Raw genomic sequence first — 27745 nt, 5'->3', positions numbered from 1 at the left:
AGTAGGGCATAATGTGAGATACTAGGTCATTTGGCCCAGATGTCATTGGTCTCATTTCAGGGAGGTCCTTTCTTTTTTTTTTTTTGATAATTTTTTTTTTCCTTTTTCCAACAGCATTTCCCCATGCTGGCAGTTGAAAATGCTGTCAATTTAGCCTCCAGCTTGCAAAACTCCTGGAGCTAAGCTAATTGCTACTATGGACATAAACAAATGTGGCTTTTGCTATTGAAAGGAGACATGGGTGACTACTCAGTCCCTTGGTTGCCACCTATCCTGGAAGGTTATCTGTTGTTTACTGTGCTTAGAGAAGCCAATAAATGTATTATCAGGGGAGGAGGCAGTGTGCAGAGCAGGTTAAGAACTTACCTGGCTATTTTTTATGACAGTCTCCAACATTTCTGTTCTTTACTACCATTGAATTAGATACAAATGTTCATATTAGTTTTATTTCAGCTATTGTTTCTTTTCCCAAAGGTTTTTTTTAGTCTGATCTTAGACATATATTGTTAGGTCTTTTCTTTCAGCGAGCATTAAGTAATGTGCAGTTAACAACTGAGTTTGTGATGTTTTCCAGCTACCATAGATGTAAAGCGGAATATCTTTGACCTGTGCACAGACAGCAAGGACTGCTATCTGGCTGTCATTGAGGTAAAGGAGCTAAGAATAAACTGTGGTTTTTGTAGCTGTGGTTTGAGTGCAGTCCTTTTTGTTTCTTTTTAAAACCTTCAGAAATGATGATTCTGGAGTTTCTGCAGTTAAATTTGTGTCCTATGCGGTGGTGGTGTTTTGATGATGGTAAAGACACTCTTAGTTTTTTGTTGTCCACCCACAGCAATCTTTCTGCCTTTGATTCCTTAAACTTCCAAACACATTTGCCTCTCTTCTTCAAACACTTCCCACTTCAAAATCTGAAGAGGTTTTCCTTCTCGTAAGCATAGAGAGAAATGCATTTTTTTTTCCTATTTATAGCAATAAGTTCCTATTAAAATTTGCACTGTATCAAATAACTGGGAAACACAGTCTTCCTGGGGCTTCCCATGGAGCTTTTCTGTGAATCACTCTTACTGTTCCTTTTTCACTTACCTTCCTAGCAAAATCCCGGAAGCTGAGTATTTGAAGCAAAAATTACTGAGTGAAACTTCTGGTCTGTTAAGGGGGAAGTCAAATTAATCTAATGGGTCTTGACTTGATGGGTCTTGTAGTGACTAATTTAAAATCCCATCGTCTTAATACTCTGTGAGCCACTGATCCTTACAGACCAAAAAAGCAAGTAAAGAATTTGTAGTAGGGCAAGCTTCATGTTTAACTACTGAAGTTGGAGTTCCTAAGGTTGTGAGACCAAGATATGAAAATTTTCTTTTATAGAAGTCATTGGAAATATTACTTCCTGACATGTGGCAGCAGTGGTTGCTGGTGTATCAGACTATGGTCTTCTGGAACTCTTGCTATATGACAGCTTTTAGTGTTCTCTTAAGGCATATAGTTCAGTGATATAATAGGGAGGCAAATTTGAAAGGACGTGGTGTGGAGTTAGGTCAGAACTAAAACAAAGCATGTTAAAGTTCCAGTAAAGGTTTTGTTAAGTCTGCTAGTGTAACTTGTAGATGACAGATACATCACTCCTGGGCTAGTCCTTGAAACCAAAAAGACTCGTTTTTAGTGCTAATTGTACTTGCTGCAAAAAATGGGATGGAAGGATTTTGGTAATGTTTCTGTAACTGGGATCAGATATAGCACTGAATATGAATGCTGAGCTTAATTCCTGGGGCTAACTGCTGCGTGGGCATCTTGTCTTCAGAATCAAGGGAGCATGGATGCCATGAACATGGATACAGTTTGCAGACTGTATGAAGTGGGCAGGCAGCGTTTGGCAGAAGATGAAGAGGATGAAGAAGAAGATCAGGTGAGAAGTACAGCATTAACCTGGTTGTTCAAGAGTAGCTGTTAGCCATCTACATGTGAGAGGCCACAGGTGTTCATTTATTACCCATAAAGTACAGATGCCTCATTTGGTCTCACCTAATGTGAAGCAGATCGCTTTACTGTCAGTGTAAACTAAGACTATCTATGCAGAACCTGTGTGAACAGTAACTTTGTGCACTGTAAACTGGCATGAATAACTCATAGTTTATTTATTAATTTCCCTAAATGTCTCAATCTTGATCAGAAACTTAGCTGTTTGTTCTGCTTGGCTTTTTTTAAAATATTTTGGCACCCAGTAGAGTTTTGAGGTTTTTCTTTTTTCAATTCCAAATCTCGTATTTGGGCATAACTTGTCACCGATTTCTGAATGAAACAATTTGTGACTAATGCAGTGAAATTGCACAGTAGTTCTACACAGCAAAATGTTTTAAGAATTTTAAAGAAAGCTGTAGGTTTGCATTGGGATTTGTTGGTTTTCCTTCTCAGATCAGCTATTTGATCTCTGGCAACTTGACAAAAGAGCTAAGAACTGCAATAAGTACTCCTTAGGGTGCAGTTGGTAGACTACACAGTAGTACAGAATAATTACTAGAGTACAATGAGAATTAAAGATAAATTTGTAGCTTTTTGGGGTGTCAGGTGTTTGGTGGGTTTTTTTGAACAGGCAAAGACCTTATGCTTAATTCCCTAAAGATCTTAAATGCATTATCCTCTGCTCTTTGATGTCTGCATTCTAGTAAATCATATATTTGTATCTCCTGTGAGAAAAGCAGGCTTCATCTTTTTCCAAAGAATACCAGAAGGTAATATTTTGGTGGGCTTTTTTTCCTAGACTGTGTGGAACACTGGATTTCTGATATCCTTTCTGTCTCTGAATCTTCCTGTTGCTAGGTTAAAACTTTTACTTTCTGGATAGCAGATATCAGGGAAGAGTAATCTAGTTTGCAGGTGGTTGTTGTTGTTGTTACAATTTCACTGCAATTCTGAAGATAAAGCAGTAGTTCTGTTTTGCATACAGAGTTTGGTGTCCTGTCTTCTCAATGTGCTGTGAGGTTGCAGTTGAAATCTTGGCATTCTTATGAAATCATTGGTCACTGTTTCTATCCCTAGATCGGACGGATTCAGTTTAGGAGCTTCTAGGATGGGTGAAGAGTAGACTTCCTTGGGAAGCAATGAAGGGCAGGGAAATTACTGTTCCTTCCAAAATGTTTCTACTTTCTAGCCATCCAGTGCTTGCCTCAGGCAATAGTTTATATTTTTGTCTCTGCTTCTATTGTTTTTGTTCACAATCAGTATATTTTAGTAAGCTTATTCACATTTTCTTTATAAAAACTTAAAAATAGTTTGTAGCAGACATTGATTTTGCGTTGTACAATGATTAACTAGCAGCTATCAAGACACTGCTTTGTGGTATCGCTGGTGAGTGTTGACTGAAGTGGAGATCTGTATTTGTATAAGAGGAAGCAGTCCGAAAGCTGTTGTTTCCAGGCTGTAACACTAGGTACCAAGCAGAGATAAGGTGTCTATCATCCATCAAATGTGGCTGAGGACGCTTCCTGTCTTACAAATGGAGGTGGCCCCAGGCAGAATTTAAGTATGCTTAAAAGCTTTTCTGTAAAGCTTATGGTGTATTCAAACAAAGCTGCTTTGGGATCGATGGGCAAGCTAAGAGTGACTAGCTAATACTGTATAATTGCTGCATTTTTTGGTCTTCATTTCTGGGGTGTAGAGATGTTTCCTAGACAGTAACTTTTAGGGGTGGTTACAATCAAGTGTCTTTAAGAGAGATTTGGTTTTAATATAAACAACACTTATGAACCTGATTTCAATTCAATCTATATATTTATTTAGCAAAATATAAATGAAATCCCTTGCTCTCTGTCCTGTAGCTGTTCCCTGCTGTTCCTCCAGGTTTGTTCTAGTCTTGGGCTTATAAAATATAGCTTTTGTCTCCATAGAGGCATCCAGCATTGAGCTAGAATGAGTAGAGGTTTTCCAAAATAAAGATGGAATCTCTCTGGCACACTTGTCTGTTAAGACCAACAAGAGTAATTTGTTTCCTGATGAACAGGAGTTTTCTGTGTATACATATGTGTGAGCATATGTAGGTGTTTATTATTTGCCCAGTTAGTTTCTGTGATTTAGGCTTTGAAAAACTGGAAATAAACTTTCAAACTTATTGGGACTTCTCATGGATATTCTAAACCACCTTCTGGATAAAAGATGATGCTTTCTATCTTTTTAATTAAAATGATGTGTGAGGAAATCCATGTGAATCAACATTAATCTGGTATCACTTTGGTCAAGATTTTTAGAGCAGATATTAATCTGTTTGGCCCCTATATCTTCACACCTTGACTTCATCCATATATGTATTTTTGTATATGATCTACATGGGTCCACAAGTACAGTTTTTTGCCTGTACAGAACCTAATAAGTACTCAAATAGAATCATGTTTGATGGGCAAGCCTTGCTTAGAAGTCATGTGATGGAGAATAAAATTGCTTTAAAAATTGTGCTTGAGGCAAGTTAAGAACTGTGGAGAAAAATATCTGCCTGACATTTTTTACTTTAAATTGTGACACCTCATGATGTCAGTTTTGACAAGTGTCAGCTGATAGCTCTCTGACAGATTTTGGAAAAGCAAAAGATTGAGAGTCCGTAAAATGAACCTAGCAGGGGTATTTGGCCTATAGATACCTTTCAGAAATTCCTTCTCTTATTTAAGCAGAGAAACAAAACAGCTATATTACTCCCCCTTTCTCAAACCAAACCTCATAAAATCAATGGATCTGTTACATAAATTACCCTCAAATTAAATGATTGGACTGACTTAGCTGTCTTGAGTATGGTACTGCTGCAGTAAATGTTTGTGGTTTTGCTTGAGATACTTGAGAACAGCACCACTGTAGCTAGGGTCTTCCTTGACTGTTATGTGGTCTTTCATATGAGATCTCTGGAAAGCTGCCTTTTCCTAGCTATGGCCAGAAATCCAGAGTTGTCCAGCCTTGTTAAACAGAACAAATGATAAATGAATGTTTGATAATCTGTGGTCTGTACTTACTACGATGACTGAGGGAAAAGTGAAGATCTAACAAGCCTAGCAAGAGACTGCTTGTGAGCTTTTGTTGTTGGATGTTTTACTTCAGAAATTCTAGTCCTTCTGCCTTGAACTTTCATGAGTTTTGTGTATTATTTCACTGATGGGTGAGTACCTAAACTGGTCCATCAGTGACCGACAATCTCACTCACGAGTATTTGTGAAACTATGTTCAGTCTATGGGGAAATAGGGAGTTTCCTATTCTTCAGTCCTGCAGCAACATCCTCCTCTTCTTCCTCCTGTATTTGCCACTATTTTGATATGCTCCTTCGGAGTCAGACTTAGCAAAAATAAGATGAGTATCTGAGCTACTGGGACAGATGCTGGACTGTCTTTTGGTTGTTAGCTTGCTTAATTCTTGTTTATTTCCCTTTTGTGGATGATTAGTATCCCCTGTTTCACTCAGTAATCTACTGTCTTCTGTACTGAGGCAGACCAGGAATTTCAGAGGAAATGCTGCAAAGGAAAGTGAACGTACTGATCTGGCCTAGAAATGGTGCATGGCAGTTGCTATGGGCTGGAAAAGGAGACTTCAGAAATACTAAGTGATCAGAAAAGCTAAAACTAAGGGAACTGACTGACCACAGAGTAGACTCAAAACTGTGAATCTTGAGTCTGGATGATGTGATCTTCTGAGTGGGTTACAGGATTTTCAGTCTGTGCATTTTTATCTATTTATTTTAGTTTTTCTTTCCCATATTAGTTCTTTAAGGCCTATTTTTCTCTCTGTGGTACATGATGTAGATGATGTTGCATCTGTGAGGCTCCAGTAGTATTCTCAGTTATTGTCATGTTCAGAGAGATTTATGGCTTCAGCAGCAGATTGCTTCACCTAGCTGTCCCTGTCCTATAAAGTGTGTTCTACTTCTTTTGCCAGAACTGAAGAACTGTTAATTATCCTGCAGTGCTTCTGGGCTATCGAAATGGTGATGGTAGGTGTGTAATTTGTCTTTTTGCATTGGTTTGGAAAATTCTAGGTGATATGAAATGAAAGCTTTGGAGACAAGGCAATAAAGATTCCGAAGGCAATCACTGTTCTAACATGTGGTTAAGCCAGGATGGAGAATGTTTTTCCTCAGCTTTCTATGTGGTCTTTGTGATCCCAGTTTCTACTTTTATTTTAGGACTCTCCCTCCTATCTGCCCGCAACAGCAATTCCACTGTACTTTTATTGCTGTTGGTTTGATATAGGGTTTTTTTCATGTGGATACTTACTTGCTGGGGAACCCCCCCTGCCCAAACCTTAATCCATATTTGCACATGTATTTGAGAACCATCAGACCATGGTGGTGCTTTGTCACTATGAGCTGCCTAGAATGATTAATGTCACCAAGGACCCTTAGTTTTTCAGGAGCTGTTCCTGTAATATGTGAAGATACATTTTGTCTTGAAATCTTGCTGGAGATTAAATGGTTTACAGGGTAATAGCTGGGAACAAGTACTTTCAGACAAATATCTCAACTGATAATAATATACATGTGTTTATTGCACACCTTAATAGGAATCTTTGAACTTAGTTGCAGCCGGGGAGGAGTGGTGCTGGAGGAGTGGTTTCCATCAAAGACCTGTTTACATAATAGACCCAGCTTTTGAACAGGCATCCTCCAAAACAGATATTAAAAAAAAAAAGTTTTCCCAGTACCTGTACTTCTTACCACATTTTTAGATAGTAGCAAATAATTGTGACAGTTTCAGCCTATTCTGCTGTTTCAGAAACTAGTTTCACTAGCTGTCAGTTAGTGCAAACAGAGGAAATGCTTGGAAAGGGAAAAATAATTGGAGTGTTCAGAAGGCTAGACCTAGTATTATGGAGTAAAACAGCTTCGGCAGAGATAAAAGCATATTCTACCTGTTCAGTGGCAGAAATCAAAGGTTCCTTTCTTCTTGTCACCTAACACATCTTTCTAGAATTCTCAGAGTAGTTGGGATCCAAGAAAATAAAAGCTGCCTCAGCTGCAGTGAGAAATGTCAGTCCAAAGCTTGAGAAAATAAAGGAACAAATTCTCATCCATAGAGGGAGAGTTCATACACCTGCCAAATTTTGAAATTCCTTTACACGCTATTGTTTTTTGTCATGCAATTAAAGGAGTGGGCTTATTTTTGTAAGTGAGAGGAAGGAAGAGAAGCAGATTCAGAAATTGCACCTAGTTCTGGACAGCTTATATTATTTCTAAGCCCTATAGCACAGAGAACAGAATGGTCACATTAGAACATATTTATCCCTAGCATTATGGAATGTATCAACTGAGAAATGATGACTTGCACATGCCTTAAATTGGACAGTGACTCTGGGGTTAGATTGATTATCATCAGGTACATACAGTCATGTTAAAATGGAAACATTTCATAGGCAAAACCAGAGTATTGGTCAAAAGAGTTCCAACTGAACATGCCAATCCAGCAGAGGCCCAGTTACTTTAAAGCTTTTGTTTATCTGTGTCATGGATGCTTTTTCATTCATCACAGGTAAGTAGTCATTGTTAGACAAGCTAAATCTACTTATATAGACTAAGAGAATAACTGCTTTTTTATTTCTTCACTCCATGTTTTGCCTCTGTGACATACTGTATGCTGTGTGCTGTTTCCTGTATTAAATCTGCACATACCTACATCTGCATAGAAGCCTATGGTAAGATTCCTTGCTTGTTACATATAGTAACTTCTACGCATTCCCAGGCTTCTACGTTTTTAGCTCTGTGACCTCATTAATGGCTATGAAGAAGTAGAAATTCTAACACTGAATTAGCCAAGAAGGTAAAAGTAGGTGCAGCCCTGTAATGTGAAGGAGAGGAATACTTACAATGAATTTAACGGTATGATAATAGGAAGTAAGTTTGGGCTTGTCAGCTGAGAGGAGGGATGGAGACTAGGTAATCTAAATCTAGGACATAAAATTCCTTATGTGCTTGGCACCCTAGAAGGACTGTTCGCTATATTTAAGCTTTTTCCAGTGCCCATTGTTCAGGGAGTGTTAAGAAGTGGGTGGGGGAGGAATTGGATAGAAACTCCTAACTGACTGAAAACCAGACGTTGTCATTTTGTCACTCCTGAGAATTGCATAGCAAAGGATCAGAAAGTGCCAATATGCTACACAGATGCTTTGGAAGCAAACAGAACAATTGTCAGAAGATATGACAAGGGAATTGTCTGCGGAGAAAGATAAATTACTAAAACTAGGAGAGACTTTAGTCCTCTGGAGTGAATTCACATGCTTCAGTGAACTTGTATTTGAACAATGATCATATGTTCTTTTTTATGAAAGCAAAGCCCCTTCCCATGCTGGAAATAGGTTGTAATTAAAATAATACTGATAATTTGAAAGAGATCAGATTACTAAAAATGAGTTTGCTTTTCTCTAGGAGAAACTTGGGGAAGGAGGGTGAAAGAGAGGGAGAAATAAACTAGTAGGTGGTTTCTTGCAAAAGCAAATAAATTGACCAAAATAGTGAGACTCTGGGAAACATGAATTTCTTCAAAAAAAAAAAAAAAAAGGAAATAAACAGCTTATAGAGGCAGATGATTAGACTTAGCTACAAATAGCCAGAGTGAATTAAATATGAGCTGAAAGATTTGAAAAAGTGGGAGAAGCTTCACTGACATTTGATTAACTGTTTTATAGGTAGAGAAAAGGCAGCCTCATAGATGAAAATAAGAATAGTTAGAGTAATAACATGTAGCATGATTCAAACTGAGAGGTGCAATAGAGATTGTGTTTGCAGAGGAAGGGACTGTTGCTGGAAAGCATCTGCAGGTGAGAGGTATTGACTTGGAAGTAATGATAGGAGGTGAACATGGGGCTGGGGAAGGAGCAGCCCTGGGATGATGCCAGCTGAAGAGTTCATAGAGCAGTAACAGGAAGTTGGGCAGAGAACTATTGGTGTAAATACTTGGTTTGGACTGTGAATCGACTCCTAGTAGAGCAAGAGAAGCGAATGAGGCGTTAGATGAAAAGGTGAAGCTTTTTGTAACAGCTGAAACAATGTCAAATAAGCAAAAAATCAGTGTCCTGTAAATCTCAGAACTGAGTTAATGTTTCCAAACCTAATATCAACAATTGAAAAAGACCTATGGGATCCTTTCTTGGCAGCTAACAGCCAGCCTAGTGTAAATTTGAGAGATTACGTAATTTGCAGTTGAAAAGTCTCAAATTCTGTTCATCTGGTCATAAAAAATTTTTGGATTCAAGAAATATAAGAAAACTCTATAAAAAGCCTTAAGAGTGCTTATAAAGCAAGTTGGTATATTTTACATGCTGCAGATCTGCAATGCTGTAAGCTGTATTCCTGAAAGCACTTTGTACATACACTGATTTATGTTAAAATACAGTGCAGAAATGTTAAAATCAAGGTTCTGCCCAGTTAATATGTATTTCTCGTCAGTTTGAATGTTTGTTGAGAGATGAACACCAGAGAGTATGTTAAGTATTGATAACCTGTACTAAGCAAAAAGACAAATTTTGTGAATTTTGTATGTGCAAAATGAATGGTAAAGGGGAACAGTAAGAAAGTCTGTGATGGAAGTCTATGAAGTGCATGCAAATGTGCATCAAAGAACAATCTGGAAGAAAATGTATAACGCTTGAACAAGAGCAAAGGGTATTTACTAAGCTCTGAACGGGCTGTAAATACTGGCAACATGAAGAATTAGGTCAAGCATTTTTTTGTTACAGTGCTGCCACCCATGTATATGACATTCCTTCAGGGAATGTTGTTTAGTTTTTTCCTTTGTAGTTATAAATGCTAAATTAATTGCACCAAATTTACCTGGGCTTTCTGAATCTTTATCTGAGATTGCAAAGTGGTAGTAGAGTTAAGTTACCAGTAATTTGCTTTGAGATAATTCTTTGCTATGTAATCAACTCTTCTGATTCTGTAAGTTAATGTCCAGCTTTTCTTGTACTACTTCTCTGTAAGTCTGCCTGTATGCAGGCATGTTAAAAAGCTGATGTGAATCACTTTTGTCCTCACAATCATCCTCAAAGTAGTTCCAGGGTCATAGACTCTGTGCTGAAGCTATTTATCTGTTACTGTGTAAGTGAATTAGTGAATTTTGGTGAGTTAGTGAGTCTTGAGAGATTTCTTTAAGATGCATGCTTAAGTTAATTGTCCCATTTGACAATCTTATCCTAGAAGAACTGATAGTTCCTGCATCCTTTATACTTGTCTAAAGTGTGTAACTGATGTTACTATGTATTACTGACTTACATTCCTGAGACTTTTTGAGTTAAATTGATACAAACCCTTTGTATGGATGGTCTTTTTCAGCCTGAACTAGTTTTTATTAGTTGAGTCAATTTAACCCTTTAGTTGAGTCAAACAGTTTCTAAGTTAAACTGGGGCCTGTCCCTGTGTGGACATCTACTTACATCTGTGGATAGCTATTCTGCACTAATGTTGCAGCCTTGTTCCTTGCTATCTGCTTATAGTTATAACTGGGGTTTTGATTTGTTCTCTTGTTCACTTTAAATTTTCAGCTTTGTCTTTGTTCATTGCCTTATTTTTGCAGTCATTTTGCTTTAACTGGGGTAAAGTCAGCACTGTAAGTATTTACGCAGAGAAGTGGGGCCAGGAAGCCATTTTGTGTACGAAACAGTGGGTGTTTCCTAGATTAAATTTCCTTTATTATAATGGTGATACCACGTCTTTGAAGAGCAGAAAGAGTTGGCCATCCAGGTATGTTGATACTATAATGCTGCTGGTACAGTACTGTGAAGATAACACAGAAAACCCCTGGTATTCATGCTAATATATAATAATAATACAGATTTATTAGGATTCAGTGGGTACTCTACTTGAAACTGTTCTACTCTTGGCATCTTTCAAGGTAAAGCTCCTCTAAGTCAATCCTAAATTTAGGTATAAGTTTAGGTATATCCAAGCAATTAATATACCTGTATCACAGTATAACTAAAATGGGTAGCAATGTGACATCCTTCATTCAAAAGCTGGGCTCCATCATGTTCCTCTGAGTGTTGCCTACTCTGTTTTTTAAAGAGGGCGCATTCGATTTTTTTTTTTTTTTTTTTTTTTTTCCTCCGTCATAGCATTGGGTTGGGATTGTTTGTAATCTTAAATAAATAACATAGGAAGAAGATAGGGTTTTGGTCTGGCTGTATGGTAATAATCGTGCAACTGATTGTAGAGCAGGCACGCGGAAATATCGGGCAGTGAGTCAGAGTGCTGACAGTGAGGTAAAATGTTTTACAGGGGGAAGGTTATGAGATGGTCAGTTTGTGATTCTACAATACTACCCTCATGCCTTCTGTAAAGATAACTGGCAGCTGTGAAGTGGCTTCTGTTGGAAAGGGAAGATAATATATTTTCTAAGGGAGCAGAGGAGGAATGTGAAGACTCCATGAACAGCTGAAGTTCTGATCTAAGCAGCTTTTTCAGAGACCAACCCAAATAGAATAATATCTTTGGGCATCTAAAGGAGTTAGCGATGGTGGCTAAAACAATTCCTTGACATTGTTTAAGTCATATGGAGTGTGCTGTTCCATGGTTTCTGTGGATTGGTTTATTCCAGTGAGGAAGATGAGCACAGGTGCATGCTTGTTTTGCATAGATGTGTATGCTGGTTCTTTTTCTAGCAGCACTCATGTCATTGCCCAAGGCTCTTGAGAGCTATGGATGAGTCTGTAGGAACTTGCTTTTGCAGGTTTTGCCTTTGCAAATCCAGATACGGTTTGGAATAACTGTTCTGCCTATCTTCCTGAGTGACATTGCACAAGGATGTTTTTCACTGCTCTTATACAGGCATAGTGAATGAGTCATTGGGGAAGGCGTGCCATTTTTTCTCTGTATATGGATCCCGTATGTGGGATAGTTGTATCTGATGAGGATACAGCCTAGATATCCATTAACACACTGGATATCACTTTCATATGATGGTGGTAGACTCCACCTGGTATTCCTCACACCTTTCTCAGCTGCATGTCCCACAGATTGGTTTTGGTGTAGAAGCTCAGTGCTTTCTTAAGAGAGATCTTGCCACATATATGCAAGCTTTGTGTTTCTAGACTGGAGCATTGCAGTGTGCCTGCAGAGGTTTGTGCTTGGAGATTGTTCAGAAGCTAACACAGAATTAGCCTGTCACTTAGAATCATAGAATCGTTTTGGTTGGAAAAGACCTTGAAGATCATCAAGACCAACTTAGCAGAAGCTTCACAGTTTCCAGGTTCCTGTTTGTGTTTTTTAAAATGTGATAAAGTGCAGGTTTCTCACTAACTAAGATCACTCCTCTTGAATTGTGTTCTGTGTCGCTCATTCAGCTCGGTAAGGACATGCACTGTGCGCATGTCATGCTCTCTGTCATATGTATGTGTGACTTCTTGTAGCGTGGTTTTCACACTATTTTCTGGTTTACCAAGGATGAGTATAATTTGGATCACATCTTACTGTTCTTAGGTGGTTTTTAAATGAGTGTGGCCTGATTATAATCATCTAGTTGAGATTAACTAACTTTAACTGGAAAGGTGGAAACATTGGTTTCAGTTCTCAAGTATTCTGTTGCTATTTGTATTTTCACAAAGGATTTTTTCCTCACTGGTTGGTATAATAATCCTTCAAAGTTAATTTGCAGCTAAATACACACCCTTTCTGTGTAACTTGGTGCTTATTTTTGTCAGCCAGAAAAGAAATCTTAAGCTTTATACAACAATAATTCTTTTCATCCTGTATTTGAAGGATAAAGTTGCTGTATATGCCTTGCCTTAAGCTTGAATGAAAAAAATGGTAGAATAGTATTTCAGTTTCCAATAAATACATTAAATGTGAACCATAATAAAATTTAGTAGTTCTGACATTTTCTTTTAAGTCATTGGGGGCTAGATATTTAGGAATAAAATGCTTTCAGAAATTCCACAGCTGTGGAAGCTAAGAGGGTACCTAACTCATTTCAGAATCCTTTAGGTTTCAACTACATAGACTCTAAATTAATCCTGTAGACAATGCACTTTTTTCCCCAATGTCTACAGTTGTGTCTCTATCTTCAGACACTGAAAAACTTGGCTTAATTTTCCCAAGCTTTTAAAATAAATTGATCTCTTCCTTTCCCCCTTCAGAGTTGTTCAGAAACTGAAAAAAGAAAATAAACTCTCCTGCCTTCTCAGTTTTTAATCAGTTTTTAAATTCTGAATAAACTTTAATAAAGTCTAAGACATTGGTCTCTGCAGATACTGCATAGAACAAAAGTAAAAGTTATCAAGGCACAAGCTTTTATACTTAATATATTTTATGGAACATTATATTCAATACGGCACTGTGGTTTGAAAGTGTGAACTGCAAGTAAGATATTTCCTCTCCCAGTGTGTATACATGATTCAAAAATCAATGTCCATTTATTTGAGGACGCATTGACTCAAAGTAAAGTTTGTAATTGCCTAAAATAAGCATAGGTTTTAATAAAGGCTGTTTTAATTTTATACTTAATATAAGCTCTTTCAGAAAGAAAACTGTATGTAGCAAACCAATGCTTTTATACTGTAATCTCCTCAGCACTTCTGGTCAGTAGAGGAGACTTGGCTGCCTTTTGCAAGTGAAGAAACAATTAATGTTTGCACAGGCTTTTTGGCATTCCTCATTTCTTTCACCTATGACAGATGTTGGATTTGTGTAGGTGTGGTGGATTTTTTTTTATAGCACTGACTGAAGAAAAAGTAGGTTGGGGAGATGACAGTGAGGTCTCTTTCCTCTGTCCTTTTAGATCTGAAAATGCAGCAGTCTAAACAGCACAGTGTGAGTGTGGTGAGCTTGAGGACCAAACTAACCCTTGAAGTGGGTTGTTTAAATATTTATCTTAACTGCTTCATAATTTTGCAAAATGCGTTCCCTCCCAAACCAAAGGGGCAATTAAGACTGAATGACTTGAGAGCTGCCTTCCTGCCACATGAGAGCATTCTGCTAGAGAAAAAGGGTGTGACTCTGAGGAGATGTCCAGGTATATTGAACCCTTTCTTTGAGTCTTGAAGACTTCCCGGAGCTTGGCTTGTGATGGCACTTTTTGGCCTCTCATTTGCCTGGAGGAACGATACGACTGTAACAGCTTCTTCCCACTCGATTTTAACCTCTAGATGTGGATTTCTGGATTTGAGCTGTACAATGAGGGAGTCAGTTGCTTTATTGAATGCAAATTCTTATGGTTTGATAGAGAAAGATCTTGATCCACAGGTAAATGCCAAAGATGAGACTTCTGAGCTGCTTTAAACAGTTCCATCATCTGAAGCTGAGTGATTCAGGGATTGGTTTAGGCTAACAGTATCTTTTCCTACATTTTACCTCTCATCTAAATCAGGAATGACTGAGAGACTGAACATCCTATGCTGCATGCTGTTTGATGCAAAGTAGAGGTTTTGGTCCAGTAGAAACTAAAGCAGTTTGTACAAGACTAGCAACAAAGCTATGGATTAACAAGTCTTACTGCATGTCCTTCTCAAGAGTGCATTGTGGTGACACATGTTGACGGCCAGTACTGGAGAGGAGCTTGAGCCAATGGTACCTGTGTTGCACCAGCATTTTGCAGATAAGACTTCGCAGGCCTGCAAATGATCTAACATGTGTTGTGGTCTGTAGTTGTGGAGAGAAAGTGTTTATATGGGTGATGGGAAAGTGTTTATAATGTGTGATGTCTGGATATGGGGCGAAGTGAAAACTATAGGTATGTTTTCTTCAATTATTCCATTTTACATTTATTTTACTGTCTGCAATGGGCTATTCTTGCTGTCTTTATAGGAGGAAGAAGAGCAAGAGGAAGAAGATGATGATGAAGATGATGATGATACGGATGACCTTGATGAACTAGATACGGACCAGCTGCTGGAGGCCGAGCTGGAGGAGGATGAGAACAATGAGAATGCCGGTGAGGATGGAGAAAATGACTTTTCTCCCTCGGATGATGAGGAGCTTGCCAACCTCCTGGAAGAGGGAGATGAGGGTGAAGATGAAGATTCTGATGCTGATGAGGAAGTTGAGCTCATTCTTGGAGATAGTAAGTGTGTGCCCAGCTTGGTAACCGCAGGTGACATTGTCATCTTGTTTAATATCCTGGCAAAAATGCAAATCTAAGTTTTCCCTGAAATGGCCTAACTGACTTTCCCCCTCGCTGGTTTGAAAGGCACCAATCATCATGCTTGTTCACCTATGGCTTCTCAAAGTAATCTGTGGGTAAAACCAGCTCTTATCTGAGAAGACAGCTGTGAGTTCTGGAAAGGAAGGTATCTCCTTTCTTAAGTGCTCCCAGGTGCGTGTGTGAGAAGTTAAAGACAGGCCAAGAAACTCGATGTGAAGAAGCCTTGCATGTTTGCTTGCCAGTCCTGCCTTTCAAGGGGATGCTGGTTGAACTGTTACCTTGGCTGTCTTCTCTGCCATATTTGTACCTGTAAGGACAGAGAAGTATTTTTGCTCCTTGGTGCTATTCTTTCTCTTTTGTGATTGCTTAAAGTGCAAAACCAACATGGCATTTCTGACTTCACTTCCTTTTTTAGACTTCTGAAGCTAACAACTTTGGGGATAAAATTTAAATTGTTCTCTTTTTTTGGCATTCCACAGACACAGAGACTTGAAAGTTAATGAAGTGTGTGTCTGTAAGAAAGAAAGGTCTGAAAACTCTTTATGTAGCAATTTAATTTGGAAAAAGGCTTTACAAGAAAGAGAATGTGAGTAGGACAGCATCAGGCTTGGGATTTGACACCAGATTCTGTTCCCTTTTTTGCAGCACAGTTTTTGAGTATGTATGGCCAAGCAACTTAGTTCTTTTTAATTTCCAAGCTGTAAAATGGGGATAATAGTTACCTTAAGTTAAAGGTTGGTAAGGATAGGGAATTACAGTGTGCAAGGTTTGAAGTCCTGCAGTGATAGGAGATTGATTCCCACCTCAGCTCTCGCATGAATCTTCTCTGCCAATGCGCTGGAGGATTAAGTGTGCCAGGCCTCTGTTTTGGCACTGACGTGGCTGGCAGACTCACTCACGCCCCGCTTTTGTGTTAGAATGCAGCTCAGTCCTTTTTAAGGCGGCGGCTACATCAGGTTGCCAGAGTTGTTCTGTGAGGTCAGTCTGTGGTTCTCTTGAAGGCAGTAGGGATACAATGCAAGGCCATATAGGGCATCTACGTGGCTCCAATTCATTAATGGCATATTGCAGTTCAACATTTTGGGATTGCTGATAACTTCTGCCTGTCCCAGTAGCTGGCAGGACCTTCTTGACACAACTCCACTTCTGTTTCCTCAGGCTGTGCAGGGCTGGAAGCTATGAAGAGGGCACCCAGGGTGCTGTAACTTGAATCGTCCAAGGGGCAGAATGGAGGGGAAGTTCAAGCCATTTCAATAACTATTCCTGTAACAAAACTAGATGCTACTTGGCGCTTAAGTTATTTCAAGTGTGCTCTGCAAAGCACTGCATATTATGAAATGGCCACATCTGTACACCACTTATGGATAGAACCACTTGATCAGAACTTTGATCTGGTATCACTGTGGAGCTGCAGCCAGCCCATCCTGTGGCTGTTAGGTTGCTTGGCAGCATCTTTGGGAACTTAAAGCAGGGAGTGCAGCTCTTCCAGGCTGATGTATGTGTGGCCCTTGCACACTGTTTGATGGGTGGGGTTTTGTGGCTTCAACTTCATCTGGCTTGCTTTTGTTTCTCACCCAGCAAGAGCAATTAAAATTCCATCTCCTTTGCTTATGCTGTGTTCCAGAATTAAAAGTTGTAAGGGTGCTGACACCGTTGCAAAGTACAGATCTGAGGCATGGTGATGTATTTAGAGTGCTTCCTACTGCAAACCCTTGCTGTATTTTGGATGAACCTCCCTCCATAACATACAGTGGGTGTGCTTCGAAACAAAGTAATTCAAAGAACAGCTGAAACAGAGGAGTGAGTGGCTTTGGTTCCTTGTGCTGTGGAAGAGGTTTCTTCCTTATCGGGAATAATCCATGGAGATCCTTTTAAGTATGAATTTGTCTTCTCATTTGTCACCACCTTGGGGAGGGTGGATCTGTTTGTTGTGACCAAAGCAGTTTATGCATTGTGCAGATCTTTCAAAAGCTTGTTCCTGGGCCAGTCAGTGGGGTGTCCTTTCTGAAATGCACGTGTGACATAGGATGGAAGAAATATATGGAATTCTTATCAGTAGCATGGCTGACTCTTGTTTCCTCTTCTGTAATTGAAAATGGCAACTTCCAGGCAAGTCTATAAGCTTCTGCCAAGCAGTTAGCTACAATCAGATTTGCTTATAGACATGGAGCTCAAAATTGGAAGGTTGTGTGGTGGACTGGAGAATAAAGAGTTAGGAGATCCCTTTTCAAAGCTTTCCGCTGGTCTTTTTTTTAAAAAAAAGAAAACCCCAACAACTTTCTCAGCTTCTCTTCTTCAGAGTTTCTGGATTGTTGTCTTGCTTGTGCTTCTTTCCCTCTTACTGTGTAAGTGTAGCTGCTGTGGCACTGGCTGGTGTTTTCCAGCTCCCCTTCCGTGGCTCTAGCTGTTCTGGGAGCACTGATGACCCCTCAGCTGAGGCTCAGTATGGTGGATGGTGAGACTGGAGCATCCCTTGCTGATCACAGTTGAAGGGCTGCTGGCTGATTTTCAGGGAGGAGGGTTGAGGGAAAGGGTTTGTGCCCTCTGCTTGCCTGTGATTTCTTTTTTGCTGAGGAAAGCATCTGAGAAGGGGTGAACCTTCCAAAAGGCCTTGCTTACGTTGACAGGCATTTTAAAGATCTACTGTAACTGAGGTGGCTAAGAGGAAGTCTTGGTTTTGTTGTTTGGTTTTTTTTTTTTTTAAGTTTTTAATATTTAACACCTAGTTAACTGCAGCATCCAATGAATTCACATAAGAAAAAGAACCAACATCACCTCTCTAGGGTAAGGCAGGAGACCTCTTGCTGCCAGAGCTGCTACCACTTCCCTCTTGCACAACTGAGGGAGGAAAGATGTTTTAAGATAAAAAGCAAGTGTGTATGTGACTGCTTCTTGGCAAATCCTTTCATGTCTTCATTCTGTACCACAACGAAGAAAACCAGGAAAAGCACAATTTTCAGTTCTCCTTTAATGAGTTGCATGTAGTTAAATTAATTACAGAAACCTTCAGGCTCTTAGAGGAAGGTTCTAATTGTGAGTGTGTGGATTGCTTCTGCTGCTGTGCTGTGCAGAGGGGAGTGACAGGGCAATAAGAACCTGGTACTGAGAAAGTCTGGGTCTAACTGACAGCAGAATGAATTAGCCCCGTGCACATTATACAGAGGCCATATTTCACCACATAAGGTTGGTGGAACTGTCAAGATTGCTTTCAAATAATAGCTGTAAGGAATGACTGCCAGATCTGTCTAGCCCCCAGCATGAAGAGCTATTGCACTGAGATGTGCACAGTCAGCTGTGCAGGCAGCTCGTGTGCAGGTAACTTACTGCTGGGGTCCTTCTCCCCATCTTGTCATGGGAAAAAAACCTGGCAGCTAATAGAAACTGCACTTGCTAAAGCTGCTCTCCTCTTGACCCTCCCTTTTAACCAGGGAAAGCAAGCTCTGGTGCAGATTTGCCTAACTGCTTTTGATTGACTTGAAATGCTCTAATGGTGTAAGCTGCCCCTGTCATTGCTGGAGAGCTGCTGGTCTCAAGCAGGTGGTGGCCATCTCTGTAACTATGAATGTGTTACAGTGCTTAGCAGCCTTGACAGCTGTGTTCTTCCACAAACCAAACATAACCTGCATGTCTCCTTTTCAGCCGACAGCTCAGATAACTCTGACTTGGAGGACGACATAATCCTGTCTCTGAATGAGTGAGGAGTGACTGCCAGGCGGGGGGTGTTGGCAGGATGAGACGCTCCCTTCCCTGCAGAAGACCGGAGACCAAATTGGAAACCGATTCTGAACACCCCAACCCTTTTTCTCCTGGGAAAACCTGAGGAACTCCAGCCCATCCGCTGTGTTGGTTTGAATCAGTTTGAGGCTTGGGGCTAAGTCTGAGGCTCTACAATAAAGAGACCTGGGGTTAGGCCTCTTTTCTCTCTGCCTTTTTTTTTTTATTTTTTATTTTAGGCTGAGATGACTCTCCTCTACAAGGAAACTTCTGAAGATATTTCACAATATATTTTCTTTGTATAAAGTTCTTTCCTAAAGAACAGAAATAGTTTTATATAAAACAAAAAAAATACCAAAAAAAAAAGGCAGGTGATCTAGTAAAGAGGGGATGAACTTTGTATTCCTGTAGTACCTTGTTACCATGGGGTAGGTTCAGGGGAGAAAAATTGTTTAAAAGAAGAGGCATTTTTATGCAACTGCTAAATGAAATAAGAGGATCATCGTTTCTAAAATTGTTGAGGAGTGAGAATATTTTTATTTTAAATATGATTTTATTTTTTAAAAAAAAAAGCAACAGGTGTTAACACCTGCTAGTGCGCCAGTGTGTTTCAGATGCTTTTGTCCTCCAGGGAAGAGCCCTGGGGGTGTTTGGTAACTGAAGGTACAGGCTGTTTAAAGCAGAGATTCTCGCTGTGGTACCAGCTATAGTGGGAGGCTGAAATCCTGGCTTGGTCTAGTCAGAGCCTGGTATTCCTGAAGACATGGGGATCCGGGATAGAAGTCTGAGCCCTCTTTCTCCCCTCTGCCCTTTGTGGTTCAAGTTTTTTAATCTTTTTTTTTTTTCCCTCCCTTTTGCCCTCTGTGTGGAAACTGCAAATTGAAGGCCTTTTTCTTTAATGTAAAGTGTATTTATTAAAAAATTAAATACAAATCCTGTCTCTGTTTACGGCTGTGAATTGTAGCCATGCCCATGTGAAAGCAGTGCTCCCTGCAGCTGAGGAGCGCAGCCCCGTGCAGGAGAGCAGCTCAGCGTAGCTAGTGGCTGGACTGCAGTAAGGAAGGGCACAATAAAAGAGGGGTGAGATTTCTGAGAGCGTGGGCTCCACCTGCTGCTCCAGTCCATGGGGATTCCCAGAGCCAAGTGATATTTCACAGCACTGGTGGGTTCAACTCTGACTTGTTGGTTTTCCTGACAGCCTTGAATTCTCAGTGGGGTTGCAGGCAGCACGGCACCGCATCCTCACTGCGCTGTGAGAGCTGGAAGGTGCTGCTAATGCCAGGCTGGGATTTTGTTTAAAGATGCACCAGAATATCCACTCTGTGGTTCAGCTATGGGAAGCACAGTGAGCTGCGGAGAACTCTCACCACCTTGCTGGTGTGTGCCAGAAGGCGGGAGCATCATTCGGCCTCCTCATCCATCCGTGGTTTGGCATTACTTGGGCTGCCTTGTGGCTATACTGGCAGAAGGCAAACTAGGTGCTCCTGTTTGTACATGACAAGAGGCCCTGCCCTTAGAAGGGGATAAAAAAAAAAAGTGCAGTGGAGTGTTTGATTTCACTGTAAAGCACACAGCTGCACAGCTTAGTTCTGAATCAGAACCAGAAGGTAGGTGTGCTCATTGCTTGCTTGGACAAGGCCACTAAATGTGCTATTTATTCCCAGGTGTTCAGATAACATCCACTCAACTTCTTACCCTTTCTCTGTTTTGGCTACTTTCAGAATAGGGTTTGAGGCAGAACAGGGAGCTGGAGGCTTCTCACTCCTTGACACTACAGCAAGTTTTCCACCAAGAACTGTGCTCGTTTCAACTAAGGCTCAAGGTTGCATTGCTTGAAGAGGAAGGATTTTCTTTTTAACCTGGAGAAGGGATAGCTTTTCTTCCTTCCACCATCGCATCTACTTAATGCACTTACCCAGGGCTGCTTGTTAATAATTAAAATGAAAGGTTCTGCTGCAACTTATAATGGATAATTGTACCCTACAGAGTTGATAAAGATGAACGAGTTGCGATTACTACAGCATTTAAGACCAGCAATTGGAGCAGCATTCTGATTAAATGAGGGGATTGAAAATCGGATATGCCATCCAGCAGCTGTGGAAGCCAGCCTCTGCCTTATCAAAAAGCATCTTATGCAACTTTACCTTAGAAAATGTGCTGCTCAGGAGGAGGAAAAAAAAAATAAAGCATGTACTCAACTACTACTAAGAGAGGGAGATAACTGTGCCAGATGTCCATGTCTTGTTCTGGCATTATATCACAGCTATAATCAGCTGCATCTGTTGCTGTTTTGGGCCTGGCTATCTCAGAAATTTACCAACTACTTTGTGAGACAGAACCAGAACATCTACATAAATTTGACCAGGCCACCATAACTATATGTGCAATCCTTCCCCTCCCACACCTACCCCAGCTTTAGTGAACAGAGACAAAGGGAGTGCACTTGGGCCTTAGCCTGTGGCTGAGAGGGCAGCACCTGGCTGCTGCAGTCTGCGGGTCACCCACCAAAACCTGCTAAAGCAGCCCCCTCTGCCTGTCCTGGGCAGGCTCTCGGCCTCCCTGCTGCTGAAGTTGAATAGGACACCAAAGTTAAATATGCAGCTGTGGGGGAGGCTGCCTGTACCCTGTGTTCCCTCCATTGTTCTTGCGGGGCATCGTTTAAGAGTGCCGGGAAATAGGGTGGCTGTAAGGGGCTGGGTGCAAAGTGGGATTCAGAATTGCAGACTAGCAGGGTTTTGCTTGTTTGTTTGTTTTTGTCAGCCCATAATTCTGTCAGTAGTTGGGATGGGGAGAGAAATCTCAGTGTTTGGAAATTCATCTTGTCCCCTAGCATCATGTATTAATTTATTTAAAAGCATTGTGCTTGGAAAAAGGCCTATAATCTTCCTGAGTACACACAGCATGTTGCTTATGTGATGCCATGCAGTATTTCTTCTATGCAAGCATTACAGACCTTGGCTTAGGGGATGGAAGGAGCATGTATATGTCCTGCAAGCTGGATAAGATGTGTACCTACCTCTCTGCAACGGAGGGGAGCCTTTGCAGGATGGATGCTGCATTTTCCCCTGTGATGTGAGCAGGGACTATCCCAGTGCCAGCCCATGCCCTCATATCAGCATGGTCCTTTTCACTCTGTGGCTGGGCCATGAGTAACCACTTGGCCCATTTGCTCTACTGCAGCATGGTGCCATGGAGTACAGGCTGCGCAACAGTTGTCCCAGCACCCTGGGAGGCTGCATGCAGAGCCCTGCAGCATAGGGGTTCAAAGGAAAAAAAAAATAATCTCCTGTAGGCCATGTGGGAGAGCAGGGTAGCAACCTGCGAGCTGGTCAGTAGTGTGACCTGGGTGTTAGCTAAGGGTAGTAATAAAGGTGTCTGGCTCATCAGCACTGGTCATATGCACTTGCTGGGCACCTGGGATGGCCTGGGGCTAGCCCTCTTGTCCACAGTTCTGTTGTAGTAAAGGTGGCTAAAAACTGATGTTAAAAAGAGGCTTTGTAAGACAGAATATTTACTGAATGGGTATTAAAAAAAAAAATAAAAAATACAGCAACTCAGTCTAAACACTAATGCTCTCAGACTGTGAAATCTACCATCCCACAACTCTGAGTTTCAGATCACCCCCAAAGAGACAGAGACCATTACCCTGTTGTGATTATCTTACTGCCACTGCTGTACCAGGCTGAAGGACAGACACACCACACCCCCCCAACAACTTCCACCATCACTGAGTGTCTTACGCCTCCCAGCTCAGGCTGTGGTCTTCCTCCCACCCTCCCACCATGTATCTCCCCAGAACTGCATCCCGTCCCAGTTTAAGGGCTAAGTCTTGCAAGCTGAAAGACACAGGTGTAGCATTATTTTGCTGTAACTATCTATCCTTTTTTCAGGCTTGTTTCTCTCGGAAGCAACCTGGATACATGCATGAGGGGATGGGGGACAGGACTACAGGGGCCTTCGGCCCCAGCACAGTCTGTTCAAGCAACATCTGCGGCTTGCCTGCATCCTGGGGAGCCAAGAGGCTCAGGTCATCAGGTTAGAGGGCTGATGCTGCTTCTCTCCCAGGTATTTTTTTTCTTTCCTTAAACTCTCTGACTCCTCATTTACACCTGTTAATTTGTTTGTAGGAGGGAGATTTGTTGGTGCCTCATTCATGCACACATGCTCACAACCGTCAGCCACCTCACTGGGAGCAGAGATCCCATCATTAAAAATTTTATCCAACCCAAAGCATGACACTATTTGTCTTCTAAAAAGCCCCTACATTATTATTTACTTGCCTTAAAAGGAAAGTGGGAGACAGGGGATTTCTACTGGGTCCCTGGCTTTGCCATCAAGCAGTTGCAGCTTTTATCATGTATTTTTTTTCCTTCTGTTTCCTCACATTCACACACTGTTAACACACACGTGCGCGCGCGCACACACACACACACACACGCGAAGCCTCTCCACGGCAGCATGAGCTACAGCTCCGTGCCAGCAAGAAGCCAGCCAGGCATTCGTGCTTGCACCACCATGCGCTCTGCCTCAGACTGAACGGACATCTCCAACACATAGGATACTCTGACAAAAAGCTCTAATCACTCTATGACTCTGGCCATAAGGGGTATTTAATAGCACTTGGTTTCAGATAACACTTAACGGTTACAATGGTTGACATTTGGCACTGTCTACATTACAACAGCATCAGGGACTCGGTCACAAGGTTGAAAGTCGGCGTCCCTGTAACCATGTAAAACCAGGGGCAGTCCAGCTACCCTATGCTGTGCAGCCGTGGCATCGTGAAGGGCACCTATGCGCTGCCCAGTGCAACGCAGTACAGTGAGCCTGGAGCGGTGGCTTGGCTGCTGGGAGCAGCAGAGTTGCTCCTCTGCTCCCACGGCGTCAATCGGCTTTGCCGGAGCCCTGCTGCTCCCAGCAGACGAGCCAGCTTACCTCTCACTGAACCGGGCCCGCACACCATGGACAAAACCCTCCGTGGCCTTGTAGCTGTACTTGGGCCCTTACGGACAGAATTACGTTTTCTGGGATACAGGAGATGCATCATCAAGTGAAATACTAACCTCCCTCATGATCACACTAACTCATCAGATTTACTCTTAATATAATCACAGCATTAAATGTTAAAAAAAGCCCAAACCAACAAACCAACCCATACTTGTTGATATCAATACGTTATTAAATTAAGCAACTGCTTGTACATCATCAGCTGATGATGTCCCTAAGCTCATACAGTCTTGCAAAAGGTCACTGCTGCCGGGGCAGTGGATTTTGACACTTCGGAACTGCAAGGTGTCACAGGTACAAGACAGCATGCAAAGCCATCGTTGAATGGACTATACCACTCTCTAGGCTGCTTTATGCTTCTGCCTCTCTTCGTATTGGACCAACTGTGAAATCCCAGGGTTAAAAAAAAAAAAAAAAAGAATAAAAGCATCATTAGACTGAGTTATGCTCCCTGCTTATATAGGTTTTTTGATACCGATCATACCTGACAGCACAGTTTTAAAAGGGCCTTTGGCAGCCGTCAGCAAGTGAGTCTGCTTGGTCACAGAGACTGGTGCAAGACTCTGGGTCTCCCGGGGTTTTGTTCACTTGCTTACCACCAAACCCAAGAAAAAAACCCTGCAAATTTAAAGAAACTTTAAAATTTAGTGTTTTTAATACCACACACTTTTCTGTAAGCCTCCTAAAATCTACAGGCAGCATTTTAAAAAATAAAAATATCCCCAAATTGAACAATGTGGATTTTACCTCCAATTCGTACGAGTTACCGCATCCTTATGTTACTGAGCAGAGGTGCAGGTGTCCTGGCTTCTCTCCTGAACATCTGTCTCATACCACAGATAGAAAAGGTGATGGAACCATCCCATCTTAAATTTCAAATTTTGATCTCTAGAATTTCCTACAGTCATAGACAGGTTACTTGCGGTAACACATTTTCAGACAGCTTGACGTGTTTATCTTTTTTTTTTTCTTTCTTTTCGTAAGCCTGCAAACATGTTTCCACTTTAGCAAAAAAATTTTGCCATTTGTCTTTCAATAAAGGATTCCAGATAGTGCAACATAATCAACTATGCAAATGGGCACCTACAGTTCACCAAAACCTTTGTGCCCTTTATTTGCTTGTCCTACATCTAATACAAGCCCAAGAGGGTTCCCCCTTAAATTACTTTTTTTTTCTCCTGCTTGTTTTTTTTTTCTCCTTTTATAAAAAAACTGGGAATGTCAAGATGCATTTTTGTTCTACCCAGAAACTTCTAGCAAACCAAGACATTTATCAGGTGCTCACAAACCTCACAGAATTGAATAGAGAGTTGACTGCTTAGTAGCAAACTTTTCGTCAAGTATTAACTGTAATTTTTGTTTGTTGTGTATAAACCCCACTTTGATTCTTGATCAGGATTTGCCTCCTTGGTAGCTGGCTTCCTGGGAGGCATCTATCCTCAAATAGAGAATCAACAGGAATGCATCCAGACTCAAATTTATGAAATAAAACACAAACAGGACAAAAAAAAAAATATAGCGAACCAACCTTTCTGTCTCTCATACAGCACAAAGAACCCCCCTTCCCCTCCCACCTTGCAGGACACAAAAGAGACAGAGGAGGTGGTCTGAGAAACTTAAACGGGTTGGGACCATCACCTTCCAGCTCCTGGCAGCACAGGGAACCAGCCCTTCCTGGGCCATAAAAACTACGATACTGCACAAGTTTAGAAATCCATCAGTGAACAAGGCTTTACTGACAACTTTTCATACAGTTAAAAAATAAAAATACAGAACAACAGCGGACAGTGTCACATATTAAAAATGAATAAAATGGGCTCTATTTAAATGGTATTAAAATTAATTAGAAACTAGAAGTCTTACCACTTTGGCCGAGGTGTTTTGAGCCTCCACCAAAGTGATCGGCCTTAAAAACAATTGGGTTGTGTGACACACAAAGAAAACATGGAATTTGAAAAGACAGTGTGGGCTAGGCAGTGTCTTTGACTATAACTATCACCATATGTTCTTCTTCTAACTTCCCCAATGTCCTTAGTGCTGACTGGAGGTACTGCTGAGAGAATTCACAAGGAGGGAATGCGTAAAGCATGCCTGTGCTGTCTCTGCCCTTCGCCCCTCCCACGGGCAGGCTGATAACCCCAGCAGCCTGCTTCTGTTTCAAGTAGGAGACCAGATTCCTGAGAAGCCGTCGCTGCAAGCCAGGCTCTACAACAGGGAAGGTCCCCTCAGCCCCTGCCCCTGCCGGGGTGGACTGGGTCGCCAGGAGCACAGCGTAGCCATTGGGGCTGCCTTGTTTGATACGGCGAGTTACTTCATCCAGCTTGGGCTGGTCGAGCCGAAGTCTCTGAGCAATTTTGAGCTGCGTTAACTTCCCGCCGGATGAATGGTCTTTAAGGAGTCCGTTGATGACACCAAGGTCTCCCTCCAGGATGTGCATAGAGGTGGGGAAGCAGCTGTTTTTTAGCACAAGAAGCCCATTCCAAGCAAGCTGCAGTGTTTGAGCATATTCCGATAAACTCTTTAGCTTTTTGGTCTCAGATTTTGGCTCCTCGTGAGTTTTTGATTCCGATTCACCAGTTCGATGATTGCGTTCGCTGTCCCTTTTTTTCGGCTGAGGAGCATCGGATGCCTCACGATGGGGTTTCTCCTCAGTTGCATGACGATTGTTCTGAAGGGAGTTACTCTGCTCTTTCTCGGCTCCGGATTCTGTAGTGTGATTCTCCTTGCGAGCCCTGTCCGGGCTGCGGTCTAAAGCTGGCCCACTGGCCTTTGTCCTGCTTCTGTCCTCGTAAGGCGAGTGAGTAGTCCTCCCGCGGTCACTGGAAAGACTCCGGCGTTTCCGCCTCTCTTCCCACAGTTTGGGCACGCTGCGATCGCTGTCGCTGCCCCAGCGCTCTCCGCTCCGGCTACGCACCGATCGGCTGTAGCTTTCCAAATTGTTTCTGCGTTCAACGTTTTTGGCAGGGCTGGCCCAGTCTGCCTCTGCAAAGCTCCTGTCTCTGTCCGAGTACAGGAGGTGTGGAGGAGTCCTATCTCGCACCCTCAAGTCTTGCTCTAGGCTTCTATGTCTGCTGTACCCATCAGCTAGCAGTTCGTAGTGCACGGGGAGCGGTGCGGGCTGGTACTGCTGCGGGTATCTTGTCTCTTCTGCTTTGGCAAAATCCACTCGGAGTCTCCTCTCCGGTCCACCCAAAGGAAAGCCTCTCATCTGCGCACAGGCAGCCTGGGCAGCATCCAAGCTTTCATACTGGATGTAAGCGAAGCTGTCTCCCTTCACGTAGTCAATAGTCCTGATGCTGCCGAAGCGGTCGAACTCCCTCGCCAGGGCAGCCAAAGAAGTACTGGGACCAAGACCACCCACCCACAGCCTGGTAGTAGGGTTGGCTTTCCCATAGCCAATTTTGATAGGGTTCCTGCCGACAACGCGGCCTGACATGGCAACCTTGGCCCGATGTGCCATGTCCAAGTTTTGGAACTTGAGGAAAGCGTAAGCCCCGCCTTGGCCCCGGGCAGGGCGTTTGATCACCACTTCTTCGATGATGCCGTACTTCTCGAAGGCACGTCTCAGCTCCACCTCCGAGACGTTGTGGTCCAGGTTGCCGATGAAGAGGTTGCGGGTCGCTCTCTGATCATCCTCCGGCATCAGGTCTTCCTCAGCCACGATGGGGTAACTGTAAGGGCGACCACGCTCGTCATACAGCCCGTAGTAATCCAGGGCCCTCTCCCGCTCCCGGGAGAGCCCAATGGCGGCTGCTTCCAAAAGGAAGGCGGCGGCCGCAGCGTGAGCATGCCTGGGCCGCGGCTCCCGCAGCAAGGGGCTGGTGACAGGAGAGAGCGATCTCTGCTTGTACTGGTAGGTGCTGTGAATGGGTGGCAGGTACCCCAGGGGCTCCGGAGAGGGCGCGGGGGGTGGCGTGCGGCTCCTCCTGCCCCC

At 42.1% G+C, this 27745-nt stretch overlaps 2 protein-coding genes across 10 annotated transcripts in view; one reads left to right on the top strand and one right to left on the bottom strand.

The window, feature by feature from the left end:
- Window positions 1-19156, top strand: part of DCAF1 (DDB1 and CUL4 associated factor 1) — a 62737-nt gene extending 43581 nt beyond the window's left edge. For 2 of the 8 annotated variants that reach the window (XM_035894795.1, XM_035894794.1), the window contains exons 21-25: window positions 575-648; window positions 1799-1903; window positions 7646-7654; window positions 14754-15009; window positions 18730-19156. In XM_035894795.1, coding sequence (XP_035750688.1) covers window positions 575-648; window positions 1799-1903; window positions 7646-7654; window positions 14754-15009; window positions 18730-18788 — 503 coding nt within the window. In that variant the 3' untranslated portion in view covers window positions 18789-19156. Of the gene's footprint in view, window positions 1-574; window positions 649-1798; window positions 1904-2409; window positions 2488-2660; window positions 2682-5902; window positions 7611-7645; window positions 7655-14753; window positions 15010-17795; window positions 17875-18729 lie in introns of those variants that run through there. The other 6 variants (XM_035894796.1, XM_035894797.1, XM_009639369.2 and 3 more) reach the window with 6 other exon arrangements.
- Window positions 19029-27739, bottom strand: RBM15B (RNA binding motif protein 15B). Of its 2 annotated transcripts, none has more exons than XM_035894804.1 (2): window positions 24296-27553; window positions 19029-22051 (listed from the first exon to the last, which is right to left on the bottom strand). In XM_035894804.1, the coding sequence occupies exon 1, from the start codon at window positions 27452-27454 to the stop codon at window positions 25781-25783; it is 1674 nt and encodes a 557-aa protein (XP_035750697.1). In that variant the 5' UTR covers window positions 27455-27553; the 3' UTR covers window positions 19029-22051; window positions 24296-25780. The 2 variants fall into 2 exon arrangements, with proteins under 2 accessions (XP_035750697.1, XP_009637663.1); XM_009639368.2 differs by lacking the exon at window positions 19029-22051 and adding an exon at window positions 23278-24025 and having other exon boundaries at window positions 24192-27739.
- Between the last annotated feature and the right edge of the window lie 6 nt (window positions 27740-27745).

Source organism: Egretta garzetta, unplaced genomic scaffold (genome assembly GCF_000687185.1).
Source record: "Egretta garzetta isolate BGI_Z169 unplaced genomic scaffold, ASM68718v1 scaffold215, whole genome shotgun sequence".
NCBI lineage: Eukaryota > Metazoa > Chordata > Aves > Pelecaniformes > Ardeidae > Egretta > Egretta garzetta.
Note: the sequence above shows the minus strand (reverse complement) of the source record. Positions and strands in the feature narration are given on the sequence as shown.

Bases quoted from the DNA above. Each gene is read 5' to 3' on its own strand.
- RBM15B (XM_009639368.2), bottom strand. From the start codon at position 27,454: ATGCCGGAGGATGATCAGAGAGCGACCCGCAACCTCTTCATCGGCAAC.